Source organism: Aulonocara sp. 'chitande type north' Nkhata Bay, linkage group LG20, assembly GCF_057382095.1.
Source record: "Aulonocara sp. 'chitande type north' Nkhata Bay isolate Kocher_YH1m ecotype deep benthic linkage group LG20, A_spYH_male_GT1.1, whole genome shotgun sequence".
Classification (NCBI taxonomy): domain Eukaryota; kingdom Metazoa; phylum Chordata; class Actinopteri; order Cichliformes; family Cichlidae; genus Aulonocara; species Aulonocara sp. 'chitande type north' Nkhata Bay.
Genome location: NC_141363.1, coordinates 14,331,482 through 14,348,110, shown reverse-complemented (window position 1 = coordinate 14,348,110; position 16,629 = coordinate 14,331,482). Strand labels below are relative to the sequence as shown.

Sequence of the window (16,629 nt, the reverse complement as noted above, 5' to 3'; positions counted from 1 at the left end):
CTGGTTAATCTGGTAAAAGCAAAGTGAAATGGTTTTACCAGATTAACCAGTAAAAATGTGTTTGGTTCAGTTTGTGTAGGTTGAAGTTTGTCAAGGCGAAGAGCATCAGGAGATTCTGGTGTATAACTATGAATCAGCTACCTACACAAAAAGAAACTGTGCTGAACTTTTTAAATATTCCTGTGAGAAATATCCAACAGAGTTTAATATTTAAATGATTCAAACTTAGAATACCTAACCTAAACTTGAACTGACATAAGCTCTGCTGCTCGATCAACTAAAAACAAATATTTATAGTGAAATAATAAAAGTAATTTTTAAAAATGAACTGTTTTCTCAAATATTACCAGTGACAATTCTTTATTAGGAGATATATTCTTCAGACATAACGCACATTAAATGTATAAAGAAACTCGACTTACCCTTGACACTGCAAAATCTGCAAGGACAGAAAAGAACAATAGTGTTGGCGTAAACACAGTGGGGCAGGAAAAAGTGCATTTGTGCATTGAGTGAATATGCTTATGTAAGTATGAGCTAAGCTAAGGTCACCACTTACAAACAAACAAAAAGGGCACAAACAGAAGGTCATTCATTTACTATCGATGTCTGTGCCACGTCCACATGTTTTCTTTTTATGAAACTGTTATTAAACGACTGAGATATTGTGATGCGGTAAACTGAGCAGGTTTTAAACTAAATGTTTCAAAACAAAAACCTAAACTTACTCTTGGACTCTACAAAAGTAGCTTTGCATGATTGTTAGTATGGAGATGCTCAGTTCATCCTCTGTCTGAAACAAGCTGCTTTAAGGCACTTTTATTCTTATTCATTTTACTCTTTTTGTGTAAAAAGAGCTTTGTGGGTAATTTTAATCACTTTAATATGCAGTTAAGAAACCCGATGGTTGGGTTAATGTTGAAGGATAATAGGGCTTCTATAATGATCAAACAAGAAAGCTTATTTCATTTAAATTTAAGAATTGTATCCAGCTCAAAATTTGGTAACTCAACTCTGTGTTCTGTATTTCCTTGAAAATAAAAAATTAGTTTCTCTTTATTTACTAACCCTAACTCCAGGAATACCACAACATGGTACGAAGTGCTTTACTCAAGAGAGAACAAAAAATATGAACAACATAGATACAGATCTACTCCCCTCCAATGGCGAGCACTCCAATAGTTTCTCAGAAACAGGGAATTTTGAGAAAACAAGTGAATCAGCCAATAATTCACAAACTGAAGTGCAGGCTGCAGGGGGATTTTTTTTAAATTCCTCCTTCTTGACTTCTATTCAGTTTTTTTTATTTGCATATTTCAGAACATCAGCAGTGATAGCCAGAGTAAATACAAAATGCAGTTTTTAAATGATGATTTTACTTAAGGAAAAAAAAAAAAGAAATATCTAAATCTATTTGATCCTATGTGAAAAAGTAAACTTGGGAATGTGACCTCTGGCAGTGAGTCTTTCACAGTGCCGTGACCCACTCTCTGCAGCACCGACTCTTTGTTTTAATTCAGCTACTTTGAAGGAACGGTCACGACGAGGTTTGGATAACTTTTCCCTTTAATTAATGAAATTGTCATTTAAATACTTCATATGGTAGTACTTTGACTTTGAAGTAGTTACTCAGGTTATCTTTGTCTAATACTAAATTTGTTTGACAAATATGTAAAACAAACAAACAAAAAAAAAAAACAGACCAAAAATAAGAAACCAGGAAGGGGACAAATAGTTTTTCACAGCATATGATAATATTTTCATCTTCATTAAGCCAGCGGAGGCTTTGTATTAAACCAAGATTGAGATTCAAAGTTATCAGGCCTGGAGATACTGGAGAAGCTTCTAACACCCAAGCAAACTGTAACTCATATTTATGCCAGTAAATCATTTTCAAAGTGTGCACTGTATATGTAAACATAACCCTTAAATAGGCTTATTATTGATCCAGTTTTCCCGTTGTACAACTCAATTTATTTTGTCACGTGTATAGCCAACAAAGAGTCCCATGGTCTGTTCCCAGGCTATAATCTACAAGGACATTTTTTCTTTTATGAAAGAATGTGCGTGACAAGAGAAACTTTACTCTGCTGGTGAAGCATTAGAAGCATTAAATGGGTAAAATCACTAAAACTGTCAGTGAGGTTAATCAGATAAGAAGAGAAAGACACGCCCACGCACTGGAATATCTCCAGTTACCATGGAAACCATCATGGAGATAGATCATCAGAGAACCAAGACATCTTATGTCACTATTCTCTCTCTTTATCTCTCAGTCTCTTCCTCTCCCCTCCTCCTCTCTCCTTTACTCCTTTACTCGTGCTCCCTGTCTCTGTGTCGCTCACACTCTCGTCCACCGTTACAGATCGTCTTCTTTCTGCCTGTCTCTCTATTTTCTGTGTGTGGGATCGAATCAAACACGTAAACCTTATTTAAGGACATTTAATAAAATGTTTTACAATATCTTTTACTCTTCCCCCCTTCATTTCTGCCTTCTGCTGTTCCTTCCCTCCTCTTCCTCTCTTTTCATACAGCTGAAACAATGCGATTTGAGTGTCCTGATGCAACATCATGCAAACTGTCAGAAATCCTCTGGAGGACTTGCTCCCACTCTTAAATTCAGCACTGAATGCAATTTGGCTGAAGATACTTAGGTCAGGTTGGAGTGCACTCATTTTTCAGCAGGACAAATTTCATGTTAATGGACAAAAAAAGCCCTAAAAATGAGATTTGGAGAAAAAACAACTGCCTTTCCTAACTCACCTTTTGAGTTGATTTACTTTTATGAACTACGCTACATGTATTTGTTTTTCTTTGTAGGTTTTACAGTAATGGGGTTTAAAGAGTTGCAACTGGAGAAGAAAGATTGGATAAAATCAGCTAATAACTGTATTACAGTGAAATAAATTACGTTTTTTGATTAAACTTGGAAAAGTAGTTATCAAAGATCAGCAGGTTTAAAATGAAAAGTTGCGCTTTGAGTTACAGTAACAATGATACTCTGTGTTTAAGTGTTAGGAGAGTGACTATTGCCTTCGGTTGATAGAATTGATTAAACAGTGGTTTTCTGCATTTTATAATAAGATTTAAATATTAGCATAACGGGCTAACAAGTTAGCTAGAAAACTGCCATTATTCCTAACAGGATCTTACTAAGTTAACTGTATGGACTGTATTGTACATAATTGGCTTGTGGCCATCGCTGTATTCATTTTTGTTTTGTTTTTTAAGAATAATTACTAATAATTACTTACTGGTGTAGAAGCTGACTAAGAAAACAAAGGCAATGAATACCAATTTGAAAGCAAGTTGTTAATCATGTGAGTGATACTTAAATTATACCCTGCTTTATTATCTATTTTATTCTGAATCAGACTATAATTTAAAGAACAAACATTGTCTTACTATACTGATAATAGCCTATGCATGTATATATATATATATATATATATATATATATATATATATATATATATATATATATATATATATATATATATATATATATATGCATATGTACCGGCATCGTAACATATAGGATTATAATAATGTGATTATAATCACATGTTATGATAATATAATTATTAGTATCAATATTTATTTTAAAAACTGTAATTATAATTCCAAATTCCTTTGATTTTCCTATTCATCACCCCCCCCCCCCCCCCCCCCCCCCCCCCGTGAATCCACTGTTAGGTTCTCCGTTTGCGTCACCTGCATGTAATTACACAGTCACAAATATTTGTACCTGCAGTGGAATTTTCTTTGAGTCACCATGTAATATGGTATAATGAATTTCAAAAAGAAGTCTGCAGGCGGTGTGTTAAATAAGACTAGAAATAAGCTTTATGTTTACAACTATAGGAGCCCCCACTGATGGCTATTAGAACAAATGGAAGTTTAATACGCTTTTGCACTGGCTTCAATTTCAGAGGCCATCTTTTTATAAAAGGTCTCTCTTGCAGCAAGCATACTGGGTGGACGGTTAGCACTACCAGATTTGATGCATTCAGCTCAGACATGTTTCCAGTCTTACCCCATAGTTATTCATTATTACTATTTTCTCAAAGTCAGGATTACGATAGATTTTTTAACCATTTCTAAATTCAGTAAATGCAGTAAAAGAATACCTGGATAGAAATACACACAATGGATCATTATTAGTCAAGGATTGGCTTTCTTGGAGTCTGAAAGTCAATACTATTGAAGCAGTTTGGGATCATCTTGACTGAGATTGGAAGAAAAGGCAGCCAACATCTAAAAAGAGCTTTGAATGTTCTTTAAGTAGCCATCCTGAAGACTGTTTCTTAAAGTCTACTTAAAGGAATGAGAAGAAAGCTTGCCTAAGAGAGTTTAGAAAATAAATGAAATAATTTAGTGAAAGACATGTTGTCTTTAGTTCAAATGAATCCTTTTTAAAGCACTGCTCTTCATTATTCCTTTACTTACCCTTGTTGTCTGTTTGCAGATCATCAAGATAGAAATCCGTCTGCCGGTTGCCCAGGACAAAGGCCAAGAAGGAGAGAATGAGGGCATCCAGGATTCCCATGATGGCCAGCATGTAAGCCCAGCGTACAGAGCAGTCACCCAGGGAGTATTTTCCTGTCTGCTCCCCGCACATGTCACGGATCACCTCGGCGTCCCATCCATCGGGGAAGATCATGCAACCCAGCACGAGGCACACTCCTGCAGAGGACAAAGAGGTTAACAGACTTTAAATGGCAACATGGATCGATTTGGTAAGTTTACAAAGAGATGTAAAAGCAGGAGAAAAAGATACTACTAACCTATACTAACTCTCTCATGTCTGGATCTAGAACTAAGTGGTATCACCGTCTGTTTGCATCCTAAGAGTTTGTTGAAATGTTGGTGTGTCACATGTGCATACATGCAAAAGAGCATGTGAAACTTTTGCTTGGAGACTGATCTGGAATACCATTTTGTGCACTTCCGAGATCCTGAACTTGCAAACTTGCAAAACAAAATGTTTGCAAGTCCAACAAAGAAGAAATTGAAGTTCCATTTGTTAGATCCATATTTCACATGTGTTGCGATAAACTTATAAGATTACTAAAATCTGACAGTCTGCAGGCATCTTAAAGAACATCATAAGGTTTGAAATGAATTCATGTTAAAGCCTCATTTGAGTTGTGCTCCATCAATAGCAGTCTTATGTTAAAATGTAATTTTAAGACACAACTTTCTGCCTACGAGCAAATTGGGAGATCAAATGATGCAATAATGTGGTTAATCACCACCCACATCCCTGATGTGTTTAGTGTGCCTAATAGTGTTATTACGCTCACTGATGCCTGTTTCATCCAGCTGGACCAGTTTGGTGGGTGGGATAATCATGGAAATGTCATCTCCCGTACCTGGTTACAGCACTAGATTTAATTACTTTTAAGACCACATGGGACTTAAAAAAAAGCTTTCCACTAAACTTTTAAATACATTTTTGGACTTTCATTAACTGTTCCACCTTTAATGAACTATTCTTCCTTAATGGGTAAGCATTCATAGCGTACTCAGTCAGCCAGTCAGCAGCCATTGATCACTGCTTATCAGTAAAACAATATTTGTCATTTAAATGTAGTTTTATTTCTGCATACATTACAAAAGAATCCGTTAATGACAGAGAGTGGCTTCACAGTGTATTGGTTAGCACATTTGTTTAACGAGCAAAAGGTTCCTGGTTCCTGGGAGGAAACGTAAATTGCTCTGGGGTTGTGTGACGAGCTGGCGGGGGGGGGGGGGGGGGGGGGGGGGGGCTGGCTGGCACTGAGAGAGTGGAACAATGGAGTCCATAGCCTGTGTACATTCACCATGAGACAATTGAGAGAGGGGAGGAATTTAAAATGTACAATCACTCCAGAAAATCTGAAAGCCCAGACACAAGGGAGAATATGCAATGCACACGCACTCAGATGCACACACATAATACCAAGCCCTCTAGCGAAAGACACACATATATATCTTCAGTGCTACAACAAAAATGGTAATCTATACTTTACACCTCAGCTCATTCATCAAAGTGAGTATCACTGAGGGAGCTGATTGTGCCATATTTCTTGCTCACCAGCACTGTTTAAATAGCAGTCAGTCTGTGCCCAAGGGGCTGTAAGTAAAGCACTGGGCTCCACTGGGAGATGGGGAACATACATGGCAGACGTCACACTGGATCTTCATTTCAGACCAGACGTGTCTTTTCCACGGGCAACATCACTTGTGATACACACGAAAAGTCAGACAAATCCGGCTGAGTCTGTGATTATTACGCTTCGTTCCAATACATGTTGAAACGATTTAGCGTCTGGAGCTCAATTGGTGTGCATATTTGAATATTTTATTACTGTGAATATCTGTGTGTGCCTCGTGTGCACCACTGAAGGATGCTGGGCACCGTTCAAGCACTGTGGCTGCTGTGTTTGAATGGTACCCAGTCAAATCTGTGCACACAGTCACACACAGATCATAGAGGATAATAGCACCAGATTGTGCTTCTCAATATGTAAGACCCAGTCTTTGCTTCTAGGCATCAAGTTGTCCACACTCATAAAGGTCAATGCACCTTTCTGAATGTGGACATTTGCTTAGTAACCTGCACAGTAATACAAAGTGTGGTACATAATGCTGGTAAGCTTGTGAGCTGGAGTTTTGGAATCTAAATATGTACTAAAAGTTTTTCAAGCTTTCAGATATTAGTCAGTCCACACCTTTTACTTGAGAGGTTGGAGTGGTTCTTATCAGGTTTTTGAGTAGCATGGGTGTCAACTTTGTACTATGGCAATTAAAAAAAAACGACTTGAATCAAAATACATGCTTATAGGATCCAAACTGTACCATCTAGTCTGCAGTCAACCAGGATTGTGTGAAGGGCTGATAACTGCTAAGGAGACCTCACATATTTGTCTGTTTGCTGACTTCTTTTTAGTATTGTTGGTTTGGAAAGGCCACAATTCAGTGTGTGCAAAGTAAAAAATAGACTGAAGAAACACCCTTCAACCATGAAGTGATTACTGATGCCACATAGTTTCACTTGCACAGTTCACTTGCATTTCTACAGCGCCTCAGCCCTATACACTGTAACGTAAAGACCCTAAAGCATTCAAGAGAAATCCCAACAATCAGACGATGCCTTATGAGCAAGCACTTGGTGACAGTGGGATGAAAAAACTACCAAAGGACTCTGCATGTTTGCTGGTGGCAACAGCAAAAACACAATCAGCTGTTCTGATTAGAGCATAAACAAGTAATCCACTACTTGTTGGGACAGTAAAACCAAATTATTTTTAAACTCTATTGTCATAATACAAAAAATTAATATATAAGTACTGCACACCACACATTGTTTTTCTGTGTCTGAAAGAAAAAATATCGGCCAATTGATCAGATTTTGAAATAGCAAAGCAAATACCGGCTAATCTTAAGGAGCCTATATCAGTCGGGCTCTAAGTAATCTGAATGAAGAGAATATACAGCATGTTTTTAAAAAAAGAACTGATGCATCGTACTTACTTAAAGCAAGCTAAACTCACCCAGTACAGTTTGGTGCACTGTTCAATGTTGGTAGGTAGGTGGGAGAAGGTAAGACCTTTTAGCAAAAGTGTGGCTATTTCCTGGAAGCACTACCTACAGCGCCCACTCACATCCTGGGCCTTATGACCTCAGGAAATCACATGATAGGGTGGGGCTAGGTTTCACAATGAGTTCACCCGAAACTGATTGTGACCTACACCCGTTTTTACACCTTGGCTCGTGTGATTAGGTAGAGGATCATTAGGGGGTTCATTGTCCCTCTTGGGGGGACACTCCCATAGGGCTTAAATCTGGGACGCTCCACCATTTGACCTTAGAACTGAAGAAGCTTCTCGGATGAGAGGTGAAACGTCTTCAAGCAACTTAAAGAAATCCAGACGCTCTTCTTTCCAAGCTCCTTAGACTACATACAAGCAACACAATGAGCTTTTCCATCTTTTTTGAGACAGCTTAGTGTATAAAAATGGTCAGGAAAACACGGGTCTCAGACTAAAATGTTGAAGTTTTTCTAATGGGAAAGGGTAAATATAAAATATTCAGTTTGGTAAAACAATACAACTTAGAGGGTTCTAAAACAAATGAATTCCACCAAAAGATGTGGTTTTCTAAAATGTCATGAAGGTGATTGATCTGAGTATATTAAAGCCACATCCATTAGTCATTTGGTTGAACCCTGTCACATTAGGGATTCCCTCTGAAGATCCTGCTTTTTATATACTGGCAATCCATCATGAGAATATGGTGGGTGGTGAACTCACAGCAACAGATGAGGGATGATATGAGATTAGTCACCACCTCTCTGTGTAAACATACAAACACAAGGAGTCCTATTTTGAGCTGAAATTTACGCCATTTAAAAATGTGACCGCTCCTCTGACAGAATGATTGCAGGCGTAATGGGGGAATGTAATGAGAAAGAATATAATGAGGATAACACAGTAAGTAATGAGAGAATTGAAGAGCAAAGGAAGTAATCATCGTGGGAAATCACCACGTTATTAGCTTCTTTTATGGCCTTTATGCAAAATATTAACATAGATGAGGAATGGTAAAATCATTAACTGAGTAATGAGTGTCAGGTAACATGTTTTATGGATTTTTGATGAATGTTCCCCATCTGGTTGGAAACACCTTTGAAGTTATTGAGTGTGGGCTTTTTAGAAACATGGCTTGGAGAGCCTGACGGGCACCATACTTGAGCCTCATGGCAACTCATTAACTAGCCCATTTCCCTCTGTAATACATGTTATTTGTTTACCACTTAAAGTTTATTTGTGCTGTAAGCAATTATCAAAACTTTTTTTAATCTAATATTTTGGCAGGAAATTAAATATTATCTCATCTCATGTTATGCCTTACTATAATTCAGCGTTTACAATCATTGCTTAAGACATTGGCTTGGTCAGTAATTTTAAATCTACAGTAGCCAAAGTTATTGCTTTGAGTCCTAATAACCATGCAACATAAATGTAGGAAATGCTCCAGCAGGAGAGCATCCACCTTTGCTTTACTAACTGTGACAACGAGGACACGGCATTCTCATTGGCTACTGACTTATGATTGACAATCGTTAGCCAGTGAGGGCAGATAATTCTTCTGTCCAACTAATAATGACCTTTCTTGTTTGTTTTGTTTGTTCAGTAAGATCTGAAACTACCAGCTGAGACCATAAACTCATCAGGACAGTGTTTACTAAGGTAACAGGTCAATGAAGCCGAAGGCTGTTTCCCCATTGAGCAGGCTTGGCCAACTCCAGGCATGTAGGGCCGGTGTCCTGCAGGTTTTAGATATCACCCTGGGTCTACACACCTGAATCAAATGATTAGTTCATTACCAGGCCTCTGGAGCACTTCAAAACATGTTGAGGAGGTAATTTAGCCATTTAAATGGCTGTGATGAACAAGGACACATCTAAAACCTGCAGGACACTGGCCCTCGAGGCCTGGGTTTGGACACTACTGCCATAAACTTCAATACAACCACAAGTATTTTTACAGCAAGAGGAGTCGCCCTCTACTGGCTATTAAAAACAATGTAGGTTTAAAAGATTTTTGCTTTGGCTTCACTTTTCAAACCCAAAGTACAAAACAAACCTGCTAAAATGTACATCTTTTATTCTGTCTGTGGATTTTACATTTGTTTCCTTGATTGGTTCTCATTGTTGCCTTGAGTTTACCTTTGCCTTACTAAATGTTTAGTAAAGCCTTGATTATATTGTGTTCTGGACATAGATGGCTGAGTAATGTAATGTACTTAGTGTATTAAAGTCCCATCCATTAGCCATTTTGGTTGAACCCTGTTTGCAGAGCAAACAGTTGTTTTCCTTTAACTCTGTGGCTTGCTTTCTCCATTTGAATTCAAGTGAATGTGCACATTTCATCAAAGTTGCAACATGAACTCTGAGAATTACAACATGAGATAATCTCTGTGCTCATTTTTCTTTTGCATTACAATGAAATGCTATGTTTCCAACCCATGCAAGAGCACAACAGAGGACTAAAAGTTGTGAACTGATTCACAATTTCCAACTTACATAACAAATGCTCACAAATTGCTTTTGTGAGCATGCACAAGAATGACTGCATGCTGTGACTTGCAACATCTTTTTGGCGTGTTTAACTCTTTGATGCTGGGACCAGGTTATTACTAACAAAACAAATGTAGCATTATGCTTTCAGTTAGATCAGATTTGGGGGAGCTAAAGCTATTTCACTGCATTGTGATTACTTTTATGCACTAGCAGATTGCTGTACTCACCAGTAGTTTGCATGGAAGACATGAGTTTGTCTGCAAACACTCTCCAGAATCATGAATTCTTCATACAGACAATGTGAAAGATTATCGAAGCTTGTTGAAAAAACAGATATCCATAACTTGAAATTTAGTCTCTGAAATTTCGAAATCCCTAAAAAATTTATTTTCAAAGTTTTTGAGTTAGCTCTCCCAAACAAGAATCTCTGTGAAGGATGTGATTTCCTTGTTAACCAGTAGCAGTTGGCGCAGACACATTTGGGTAGTAACAATATCAGTGAGTTACCAATGTATTGCAAAAGTGAACACATTGGTGCCAGGTTCTTCAGCTTTGAATGCGATGATAACTGCAAACAAGGTGTCAATGTGTTTATGTGGAACTGTTGGACAGCTGATGCCTTCCGCCTTCTGCTTCAGCTTCGTTGTCACAAGGAAATTATATACTTTCACAGAGCTGACTGGTAGAGCTAACTCGAAATTTTGGATGAGTTTTTTTTTTCTGTGGCTGTAATGAGCCTCCATAAAAGATTGATGTAGCTCCCAGATTTGACAAGTGACGCCACTGCAAAAGTGCCCTAAATATGCATTCTTTTTAATGTCTACAAGGGCAAAACCTGCTGATCTCAGTGAATTCATGTTTCTGATGAGTTTATTATACATTTGTACATTTTTATGCATTCAGTGTATGCTGACTGGCTGACTTGTTATTGAGTTTGTTAGCCAATGGCTGTGCGGCATCGTGGTGTGATCTGTACCATCTGGTTTCTAAAGAGCACAATGACAAAAGTGAAAAACACCAAGCTTGAGCCTTAATAACAGGACTTTACAATAAATTATGGAGGATTCCCCATCTAGCATACTACCTATGATGGAGACGGACCCACATTTGTTTCGCACTTAATAATGTTTTTTCTTTGGTTTGGTTTTTAATAGACTGAAGGTTAGCGGCATAGATGAGATTTAGTTCAGTTTCACCTAAAATATGTAACCTCTCATCATGTAATGCATTTTCTTTCTAAATCAAGCCTCTATTCAAATGTATTTAGTAACTTGTGTTGTTAACATACTCAGATGTAGTTGAGTTCAGCAAAACGTGCAAGCGCATGCACCGTTTAAAGCAGGGGTCCCCAACTCCAGGCCTTGAGGGCCGTTGTCCCTCAGGTTTTAGATCTCACCCTGGGTCAACACACCTGAATCAAAAGATTATTTCATTACCAGGCCTCTGGAGAACTGCAAGACATGTTGAGGAGGTAATTTAGCCATTTGAATCAGATGTGATGGATCACGGACACATCTAAAAACTGCAGGACACTGGCCCTCGAGGCCTGGAGTTGGGGACCCCCGGTTTAAAGCATCAGGAACTCCGCAGCAAAGTGTTCAGCACAGTACACGCTGGATAAAAAAAACCATTTCTTTGTGAATAGCATTCTAGTATGACAGCAACGATCATGTGGCATGTACTCTCTGTGCACTCTCCTCTATCTCCCCTTTTTCTTTCATCTTCAACTCAAGCCTTTAAGTGGGCACCAGCAGGCTAAAAATAACCCCCACCTTCCCACAACCCAAGAAAAGCCCTTTGAAGTTGTTGGGGTTTTTCCTCTTCCTTCCTCCCCTCCACTCTCTCAAGACACTGCATTCTGAACTTGGAAGGAAGGAACTTCAAAGGCAACAAGCGGAGGGATCGAACAGAGAAGGCGGATGGGAAGGAGGCGAGAAGAACAGAGTTGATGAGTGAAAGAATAAAAAAAATCAAGTCGCATGGCTACTGAAGCTTCACTCCATGTCTTATGTCATTCCCCCCCCCCCCCCCCCCCCATCTCAGTTCATCACCTCCTGTCACTTCTTTTCAGCTCAGCATTCACAGCCAATCAGCTGTTAGGAGGCATCAAAGCAGATCAAACCAGGGAAGACAATTGGAAATGCACCACCTGGATATGATTGTGATCCAGCTCATTAAAAAGACCGTGAATCATTTTTATTTTTAGTGTCTAAAGATATTTATAGGCTTGTTACGTAACAGTTTTGTCAGACTGTCTTATCTACAATCTTCACGGATTCTTTCTTCATTCTCGACAGCCCAAAATGATTATATAAGTCCTCTAAAAATACCATGAGTGTGCTAAATATAAATGTGTGTGTGAAGTAATTTTGACTTGAGTAGTTATAGGCTAAACACCACCATCACATGGTTGTGACATCATCCAACACCCTTTTACTCCTTAGCCATACAAGGCTGATGGGGTATTGTCATTACCCCACAGAGCGGGTGGGAGGGCGGCATGGACACTCAGGGTGGGGAATGCGATAACTTGCCATGTAGGTGACGTAGGATTTTGAAATTGATATCATAGGTGTATCTGCTAGGACCCTGAGGGGTAGAACTGGCGGTCACCAGTATTTTTAAATTTTTTTATTCTTAAGCATTGCTTTATAAGGAAATTGGAAGGTACAGCTGATGTGTTTAATTGGAGATAATTTATCTGAATGTTAAGAGCGTGACCACACCTCGTACACTCCTTTTCCAGTTCTCCATCTATACACAACTCCCCTTCACTGCAAGCGGTTTGTTCTCTTTTTGTTGCCCCACCCTCCCTCCCTTCTAAAATTCATTCCCTTCTCATTAGTACATGGGACTCATACTTACTCCAACTGCCATTATCTACTAGAAATGCTGTTAAATCTTAATGAGAATGTGGTGCTAGCTAGATCAGAGGGCGATTACAAGCTTGTTTTGTTTCGCATTTGTTTCACAAGTTACCACACACACTGGGGCCAAGAAAAGGTGAGAATATGTTTGCTATTTTCTGATAGTTTGGCTTATGGGTGGCCAGTGGTCCATGTTTTGAGTTTACAGTAGAGGCAGTGGATAACCACAACTTGTAGTTAAACGAGTGACATCATCCATTGGTTTCTGCATGTCATATTGGATGAATTCAGTGATTCAGTCATATTTGAACCAGTAGCCCTACCAATGGGAAGGTCAGTGGACGATTACCCAGCTACAGCACTCTACATGTCAAAGTATCCTTGGGTAAAATACTGAACCCTGATTTGCCCTCAGTGCATCTGTTGGAGTGTGTGTGTGTGAGTGTACTTAGGCATAGGAAAAAAGTGTTTAAATCAGGGATGTCAAACTCCTTTTACTCCACGGGCCACATATGTGGCACTTTGGTCTTAAGTGGGCCAGACCAGTGAAACTGCTGTTTCTGTCAGTAGTTTAACTGTACATTTAATCTCTGAGATATCTCACTATAAGAAGAAGAAGAAGTTTCAACAGTATGTCTCAGTTTTCTCTTAATAATGAAGAAATCCTTTTGGAGTTAATGAAAGAAATGTGTCAGCACAGCTCTTTGGCCTTAAACTGAAAGAACTGAATTTTTTAAATTATGGAAAAAATTCTAATAGCCAAACTGTCCTGTAATTATAAAGCGGAAAGATTTTGTAACACGTAAAAAAAATAAAAATAAAAATAATAATATGGTAATGAAGAAACAGGAACTCTTCTGTCAGATAACCGTTTATCTATTGCTATATTACTCTGGTGTAGTGTGAATGGCTGTGGGGGAGGTCTTTGTCAGTGTGACAAGCTGTAAAATACATAAAGTTAAAAGTTCAAAATGTATTTTCCAAAGCCATCCAGTGGCCATCCAGTGACTGAAGTCTTTGCCGGGCTGTTTCTGGGCCCCAGGCCTTATGTTTGACACCTAGGCCGAAATGAATGTGTCGTTACGAAGGGAAAACTGTCCATCGAGGCCAAAACAACATTTTTTCGGACCAGATTTAAAAACGCTGTTTAGTTGGCTATTTTAACATATCCTGTATGGACAAAAACCCTGATCACCTGCACATAACATCAAGAGGAACTCCTCAGCCATGGAAAACCATGCCATATAGCATAGTCTATGGAGATTGTCTCTCTTTTAGAGGAACCCTTGAGTGGGTATTGGGGAAACTACAGGTTTTGGTCCTCAGCTTTGTCTGTTGGCTTTGTTCCCATCTCACTAAAACATGGTTCCTGTCATGAAACGCTGTGTGGCAGGCAGGAGATGTGGATCTAAAATGCAGGCGCTCAGACTTGAGGTGTTAACTCAAAGTCACAGCTTTATTGGCTGGCAGGAAAAAAAAACCATACAAACTAAACTAAACCGGGAAACAACAAACTAAAAACTCAAAGAGAGACACAGGGCGCTCCACACAGCATGAGGGACGACGCGACACTGACTCAGAGAAACACAGGATTTAAATACAATGGGAAGTAACGAGGGGAATGAGACACAGAAAGAGAGCACAGCTGGGAGAAATCAGAACTGACGAGACAAGGGAGCAAAGTAGGATACACATGAGACACAGACCTTCAAAGTAAAACAGGAATTAGCACAGATGCAAACTAGACTAGGGGAGACAGAGCAACTAAGAAACACAGAGGGCAGCTACTAAATACTCAGAGAACTAAACAGAACACAAGAACACCAAACTAAGACACTACACTAAAGAACAAGCTGGGACAACAAAGAGAACTAAGAACATAATACAGAAAACTCAGAGGCACAAGAAACTCAAAACACTGGGTCACTGACCCAGGACCGTGACAGTTCCACTCTATATGAATTAAACTCTCTCACTTTAAGACAGCATCCTTCCAATTGGTTGACCCTTGTGGATAGAAGGTTTAAAAGACAGGAGGCTGGAGCTTCTTCTGTGTGCCGGAGATGACCATATTATAGAGGTCCTCTCTCGCTGACATCACACAGTGCCAACAGTAGAAAGCTGTCTGAAACATGGCATTCAGAGCAGTGAGAGGCCTGAGCTAAAGAATCACATAACAGGGTCAATTTAAATATGGCGGCATAACCATTATGGTACGGATTAAGACTGCATGTTGCTGTCACTTTAAACAGTGTAACATGTTACCAGTGAGGTATGTAATGGTATAGAATTAGTTGATATGGATAACTGATATTTAAAAAACAATATCCATCAGTTATTGTTGATTAGAACTGGAAATTAGCATTACATGTACTATTATTAAATTAGTATTAGTACATAATGTTGCAATATAACAATTTAGCCATTTCGACATCCTGATGGTGCGGAAACCGTTTGAGGCGAGATACTAAAACCCCCCATAAATATTTCTAACTCCTGGCATCCATGTGGAAGCAAACCCCTGCAGTTTTCAGTCCAACGCAGAGCAGCGGAGTGGAAAGGTGTGAACATGAATGCACTGAGAGATCACCATGTCCTGTCTATAATGTAATAAAGCTGTTTGAGGTCTGCCCTTTTCTCTGCTACTGTGTCTAAACCTTGGCCTGCTGTCCTCCTATATAATGGACGGCCTGGCTTGCTGATATACAGAGCTTTTATTAGTGCTGAGACCAAGCCTGCTTTGTGTGTGTGTGTGTGTGTGTGTGTGTGTGTGTGTGTGTGTGTGTGTGTGTGTGTGTGTGTGTGTGTGACAGAGAGAGAGAGAGAGAGAGAGAGAGAGACTTCAGTGTTAGTATGTGGACTGCTGAGGGGGCACTTTGCAAGATGTTGCTGCCGCCAGGGTTCACTGGCCCACTTGGCACAGAGCTTTTCTTTTTTATTTCTTTCAGTTTGGTTGTTCACTGTAAATTTTCTCTGTTTTAAATTAAAAGTTGTTGCTTATGTACGCTGCATATGGTTATACGGTACCATGTACGTAGAAATGTACACATTTTACAAAACTGTAGACTTTGTCTTAAAGATTTGTGTTTACTGAGCAGGGCAAAACAATGTGTGAGCACAATGCCCAAGTAGCCCTCATAGTAGAGCTGCCACAAACAATGATTTTGATAGTTGATTAGTCTACTAATCAGATTATGGACATAAAACGTACAGCTTATTGCACCAGCATGCATCTGCTCTTATATAACTATCATTAGCTTACAGCTTGAAGTGTTTAAGGTATGTGCTAACTAAAAATAAAGACAAGATGATAGTTTTTCTTTTTAATTTTAATGAAATTTGCAGATTGTCTCAGTGAAGATTAATAAACTCAGCTGTCTGCTCCTTGCTATCTAAAATATAACAGGACACTTCTACCATCTCACAATTCTGTTTAATCAGTTTTCTGTGTGACGTTCATTCAGCTGTGTGAAAACTATAACTTTAATCTCAGCCAAACTGATTTACTCAGGAACAAATAAAACATTGAAAAAAGCCAAACAATAAAATTTTTAAGTTATCTAAGTGACTTATATATCATGTTTAACCTGAGTAGCGAAAGATGGCGGGGATCTGAAAACGATTTGCCAGGAGTTTGTTGTTCTCGCCAGCTCTAGTGAGCCTTGAACCGCCGGCCAACTAACTATTGAGCTG

General features: G+C 38.9%; 1 protein-coding gene across 1 annotated transcript in view; it reads right to left on the bottom strand.

Annotated features, from left to right (window-relative positions):
* The window catches only part of LOC147305304 (LHFPL tetraspan subfamily member 4 protein-like), a 37,931-nt gene that overhangs the window by 6,808 nt on the left and 14,494 nt on the right, over nt 1-16,629 (bottom strand). The window contains exons 2-3 of the mRNA XM_086277294.1: nt 4,450-4,686; nt 423-439 (exon numbers count right to left, since the gene is read on the bottom strand). Of these exons, the coding sequence (XP_086133420.1) occupies nt 423-439; nt 4,450-4,686 (254 nt within the window). The remainder of the gene's footprint in view (nt 1-422; nt 440-4,449; nt 4,687-16,629) is intronic.